The sequence below is a fragment of the Dasypus novemcinctus genome, chromosome 24, assembly GCF_030445035.2.
Source record: "Dasypus novemcinctus isolate mDasNov1 chromosome 24, mDasNov1.1.hap2, whole genome shotgun sequence".
Taxonomy (NCBI): domain Eukaryota; kingdom Metazoa; phylum Chordata; class Mammalia; order Cingulata; family Dasypodidae; genus Dasypus; species Dasypus novemcinctus.
In genome coordinates this window covers 50,441,064-50,447,063 of record NC_080696.1, presented here as the reverse complement: position 1 = coordinate 50,447,063, position 6,000 = coordinate 50,441,064, and the positions used below count along the sequence as shown (strand labels likewise).

The 6,000-nt window shown below is 53.8% G+C and overlaps 1 protein-coding gene across 3 annotated transcripts in view; it reads left to right on the top strand.

The window, feature by feature from the left end:
• Positions 1 to 2,134: 2,134 nt before the first annotated feature.
• SLC13A3 (solute carrier family 13 member 3) overlaps positions 2,135 to 6,000 on the top strand; it is an 88,298-nt gene continuing 84,432 nt past the window's right edge. For 2 of the 3 annotated variants that reach the window (XM_058287177.1, XM_058287176.1), the window contains exon 1: positions 2,176 to 2,367. In XM_058287177.1, the coding sequence (XP_058143160.1) occupies positions 2,257 to 2,367 (111 nt within the window). In that variant the 5' untranslated portion in view covers positions 2,176 to 2,256. Of the gene's footprint in view, positions 2,368 to 6,000 lie in introns of all 3 variants that reach the window. The other variant, XM_058287175.2, reaches the window with a different exon arrangement.

The window sequence follows — 6,000 nt, the reverse complement described above, 5'->3', positions numbered from 1 at the left end:
AAACTGCTTGCCTCTCTACTGTTCACTTGCAATGCTTCCCTTTCCCAGATACTTGTCTATATGTCACAGACTGACATCTGCTTAACCAAATAATAGTGACAACTAATGCATGGAGTCGACAGTTCGTGGGCTTTGTGTCCTGTGCATGCATTAACTCATGGGCTCCTCATAGCACTAGGAAGTGCTTTTATTGCCTCTACCTTTACAGATGGGAAAACCAGGTCTTCTAAGGTCTTGCCTGAGTTCACAGGTGGTAAATGGTCAAACTGGAGTTTGAACCAGGTGTGCTGTAACCAAAGCCTGAACTCTTACACATTAAGCCATGTGGCCTGCACACATTTCAGCATTTTCCTCAGAGGGTGGCTGAGGGTTCATTGAGAAGTAGCTCATGACATGTTGACATCGCAGAGCCTGGCTCATAGTAGATGTTCAGCAAATGGTAGCTCACTAAGTCATGGTTTTGGCAGTTCTAAGAAAGAAAGGAAGACAATAAATAAAAAGATAGATGGGAAGGAAGGAAGAAGAAAAGGGAGGGAGGGAGGGAAGAAGGAAGGAAGGAAGGAAGGAAGGAAGGAAGGAAGGAAGGAAGGAAGAGAAAAGAACAAAAGCTGTAGACTCTCCAGGTCTCAATTTCCCCATCTTTATTTATTTATTTATTTTTAAAGATTTATTTTTAATTTATTTCTCTCCCTTCCCCCACCCCCTCAGTTGTCTGCTCTCTGTGTCCATTCGCTGTATATTCTTCTGTGTCCGCTTAGATTCTTGTCAGCGGCACTGGGAATCTTTTTGTTGCGTCATCTTCCTGCGTCAGCTCTCCAGGTGTGCAGTGCCACTCCTGGGCAGGCTGCGCTCTTTTTGTGCCGGGTGGCTCTCCTTGTGCGGCACACTCCTTGTGCAAGGGGCTCCCCTACGTGGGAGACACCCCTGTATGGCACGGCACTCCTTGTGCGCATCAGCACTGCGCGTGGGCCAGCTCACCACACGGGTCAGGAGGCCCTGGGTTTGAACCCTGGACCTCCCATATGGTAGGCGGACGCTTTATCAGTTGAGCCAAATCTGCTTTCCTCCCTATCTTTAAAATGAGTCTATACGGCATCTTCCTGGCTACCTCTCATGGAGGTGGGACTGTGAGTGCAAATGAAAGCAACTTGCAGCAAAGTACAGGAAAATGCTGAGGGGTAGAGGTCAGGGAGAGGGAACAAGAGAAAGAGGCTACCCGTCCTTACTGCGCATTCATGGGCAAGCAGAATCGCCTTTGGGAGCTCTGGGAAATGGGGACAATAGCACACACTTCATGGAGGCTTGAATAGGATGGTGCTTTTAGAGCAGTTAACACAGGGCTTCATATCCAAGACATGACTGATAAATGTAGGAGAAAAATACAGACAGGTGTGAGACAGCCTTGGAATGGTAAAGCGTGCCACGCCCCCCGGGTCCCTTCCTTTATTGAGCCCATCTTATTAGCAGGCTCAGTCCCGGGCACTGGTGGGACAGCGGCAAACAAAATGAAGATTCCTGTCTTCATCTTTCCCGGCAGCTTTTTAGGTAGCACAGTCGGAGGAGGCAAAGAGATAACACCCCCCTGTCAATGACCCACTTCTCGGCAGGCAAAGTTTCAAAGAGGTTGCCCAGCTAGGAGATCCCAGAAGCAGGTGGTCAGAGGAGGCTCCTCCGGGCTCCAACCTACTACAGGGGACCCACCCATCCTGGGAAAAAATATGACCAACGATATCAACAACAGTGATGACTCGCTCGCTGCACGCCGGGCACTGTGCTAGGCACTTGACATGCATTAGCTTACTGACACTTCCCAGCAACCCTCACGTCTGGTAGAGGCTATCATCACCCCCGCCCCCCACTTTCCAAATGAGTAAACTGAGACTCAGGCTGAAGGCCACGCAGGTAGAACGTGGCCGAGCCAGAACGTGAGCCCAGGTAATAACAGTAAGCGCCCTAGTTGTCATTACGCCCATTTTACAGGCGAGGGGAGGCGAATGAGGCCCGTAGCTGGGCAGCCGCGAGGCCTCTAAGCCCGAGCTTGGACGCGCGCTGCCCTCGGGGCGGGGGTCGCGGGGCCTCAGTTCCCGGGCGGGACTCTTCCCGACTCCCGGAGGCTCTGCCCGCGAGCCCTCGCGGGGGAGAGGGAGGGGGCGGGCCCGGGGCAGCGCCGTCCCCGGGCCCTCCCCCGGGCTTTAAGCCGGCGCCGCGGCGGGCGCGCGCAGTCCCGGGCGGCGGCTCCGCGGGGCGCTCGCGCTGATGGCGGCGCTGGCGGCGCTGGCCAAGAAGGTGTGGAGCGCGCGGCGGCTGCTGGTGCTGCTGCTCGCGCCGCTCGCGCTGCTGCCGGTGGTCTTCGCGCTGCCGCCCAAGGTAACGCCCGCTCGGCCTGCGCGCCCCCCGGGGGCGCCCCCTGGGCGGGCCGCGCCGCGCGCCGGACCCTCCCGTCTCGAGCCTCCGAGGTCCCACGCGAGACAGGCGTCACCCCCCAGCCCCCACCCTCTCCCCTTTCCAGCCGCTCTTCCCCCTTCCTGGCTGCCCGGTCTTCGGGACCTTCTCGCCTCACAGGGGTTTCTCCTTCCTGAGCGCTGACTGGGTGCCTGGCACCGCGCATTTCCTGGCGGTGACCCTGGACGCCCCCGGAGTGCGAGCTGTCTGCTGGGGCACGTGCTCCTCCACCTCCGGGAATTTCAGTCCGCTCTTACGAAAAGAGGGGAAATTAGGAAATTCAGGGCCACCCCGAAGGGCTGTGGTGAGCCGTGAGTGCTTCCTATGCTCTGATGCTGCTGCAGTCCCCTTCCTTGACAGGGACAGCCAGCCTCCAAGGAGCACTTGCTAGGGGCGACGTGCAGTGCTAAGCACTACCCGCATCACTTCATCATTTCAGTGCCCTTGGGGAATGGGGGTGGGAGTGGGGAAGAGGATTATTTACCCCATTTTCCAGAGGGGAAGACGGAGGTTCAGAGAGGCAGAGAGACTTCCTCAGAGTTACAGAGCAAAGGCTGAGTGGGGATTCTGTCCCTGGCTTGTCACAATCCAGAACCCATGCTGTTTCCAGACACCCAAAGAAAACAATCCCGAAAAGATCAAAGGCTGCAGGTTGAGGTCAGGAGGCTCATTAAGAAAATCAACATGAAAGGGGGCTGGAAGTACCCCAGGTCTCTAGTGGAACCCTCGCCTGTGCCCAGCCCCTCCTGGGCACCATGGGAGGGCACGAGGCACCCAGGATAAGGCTTCTGGCTCCAGGAAGTTGCTTCTCCATCCCTCAGTGAGGAGACAGCGAAAGCACCAAAACAAAAGTAAGAGAGGATGTGATTTAATGTCCAGTACCCAGCGCAGGCAGCTGAGGCCGGGGCAGCTGGGGGAGGCGTTCTGGGAGGGCTGCCTGGAGGAAGGGCGTGAGCGAGGTGGCATCCAGGACACCCAGCACTAATCCACAAGCAACTGCTTTAGTGTGGAATTACCCAAGCTATTGGCCGCCCGTGACTAGAAAGAGAAAATGCTGGAACCAGCCCAGCCTGGGTCACGCTGACCCCTGGGCCTTGGCCCATCTTCTTTCTTCTGTGGGTCTCGCTTTCTTTTTCTGTAAAAACAGGGCCATCGTCCTGCCAGCTCCTCAGGATTGAGGTGAAGGCTTGGGCAACGAAGCCCGCTCGCTCTGTGAAGCCCTGGTGGGAGGATGGCTAGACGGGCCGTGCTGTTGTCTGGGGGCCCAGGCTGAGCTCCGGGAAGAAGAGATGAAGCACAGGGGTCTCTGTCCTGGGCGGGCCTCTGAGTGCTGCTCTCCGCTTTGCCTCGCAGTTAGATCTGCAAACTCGGGGGCAAACGCAACTGTCGCGGGGTCTGAAGCACACATACGCTATTTTCTCTTTAAGAAAAAGAAGACAGATTTGCGAATACCAAATGCAGGGCACGCTTGGGGTGGGCTCTGAGACTCAAACTTCATTAGCTTCGCAGTGAATCCAGGCCGTGCCCCCGACAGGCCTGACTGCGGCAGGGGGCGCCTGTAACCCCCTGTAGTGGTGCTAAGCCAGGGAAGCGTGATATCCCCCGGAGGCCTTAAGTCCCAGGCATTGCCCCGTGTCATCTCCACAGCAGCCTGGGGGGCAGCTGCTGTTACCCTCCCCACTTGAAAGGTGAGGGAACGGCGGTTCAGAAAGGTTAAGTGACTTGCCTGAGCTGGCACGGTTGGTCTGTACTTTCAACCACTGTATTTTACACGCGCTGCTCAGTTATAGTTCAATTAGGTCTGTTCCTTCCTGGCGGAGACCTTTCACGTGGCCCTAGATGTCACTACCTCTTTAAGTGGCAGATAAACCGGGCGTCCTCCCAGGAGGCAGGCCCAGCTCTCAGGAGACCTTCATCTCCCTCACAATCTCTCCCAGCATCCTAGAAGCCTCCCCACCCCCCGCAGCTCCACAGAATAGTATTTATATAATTATCATATTATATTCTTGGAGAGTAATAACTGCCGTGCTTCTCAATCTAAAGTACAATGTGAATACAAGCATCTGTAGAGAACATTGCTGTTTTTATTGAGCTGTGGCATACATTTAAAGCAAATTCAGTGGGTTTGCTATGCAAATACAGCCTGAGGACAGTTCCTGCCATTTTAACCAGCGACTCCTTCTGATAGTTTCCCCTGAAGGCTGGGGGACTTGCTTGAACCATTGTGCTTTCTGTGCAAATGTCTTTCTGTGCAGATGTCTTCAGCATCTGTCCTCACTTCCAGCAGACTGCTGCTTCTAAACCTCTCAATTTAGGAAATCTGGAGCCACCAGTGCAAGCTGTATTGTACACATGGGTTACTGAAAGCTTTTGCACACTTGCCAGATATTAGATCGGAAAGGGAAGTCCGAGATGCGTGGGCATTTGCCGTTTGCTGCGTGGTCTTGAAGTGAGGGTTTGCCCCTCTTTGGGTCCTGGTGCTCCTTCCTGACGGTGTCTATAGGCCCTCTGCACCTGTCCCCTGGTGGCTGATGAGCTGGCCCATGGGGAGCCTGGGGTCAATACCTAGGGCAGATCTTGGGGGAACAAGTATTACATTATGTCCTTCTGGCTTGGGAATGCTGTCAGCAGAGAGGAAATATGCTGAGTGGGCTGCAATTCTGGAATGCAGTGGTTGCAATTTTCCAGTGCCACTGGGGATCCTGGCCTCTTGCTATAGACCGTGCCAGAGCCTTGGGAAGCCAGGTTGCTGTTGGAAGGAACCTCTTTAAAGTTTCCAAGCTTGGATGGCTGACCTGGTAGTTGGAGGTATAGAAAGTGACCTTGGGCAGCCAGTGTGGACAGGCAGGATTGTTAAAGCAGGCTCGCAAATAGCACCAGTTCCTTGTATTTGCAGAGAAATCCTGCCCTCTTTCCTGCCTTGAACCCACTGAGAACAAGTTAATCTGAACTCTCTGGCCAAGATGAGTTCTTAGGATGGGCGCTCACAGGTGTCTCTTTCTAAGGAAATTCTGAGGAGGAGGAATTTGTGAGTGTTCTGGGTAGGGCTGCTATGGAGTGTTGTGCAGGCTGAGCACTGCACAAGAGGCCCTGAGCAGCCAAGTGAGGCTGAACCAACCTGCATTCCATATGCCAAGCTGTGTGCTCTGGATCTGCCAAGGAAAAGGGGATGGTACTATACCTGTAAGGTCAGATTTCCACTTTGTTGCATCTGCTTAATTCTCAGTATGGGGGATTAAGGAGGGTGGATTTAGATGGGCAACCAGGAAAATGGTCATTTCCTTTACGGTTTTGAGACTTTCAAATATTTGTTCTGTGGCCTTGGTTTAGTCGACTATTTGACCTCTCTGGGCCTCAGTTTCTTCATTTATTCAATAGCCATAATAATACCTTCCTCACTGAGTTATTATTTGGACTTAATGAAATCATATATGATGTTGGCACAGTAAGTTCTTATTTTTTTCATTCAATGATCATGGTATGTATTAGCTTTCCCACTTTGCAGATGGAGAAACTGAGACTCAGAGAAGTTAAAATGGTGGAAGGAGTTGAGCAGAT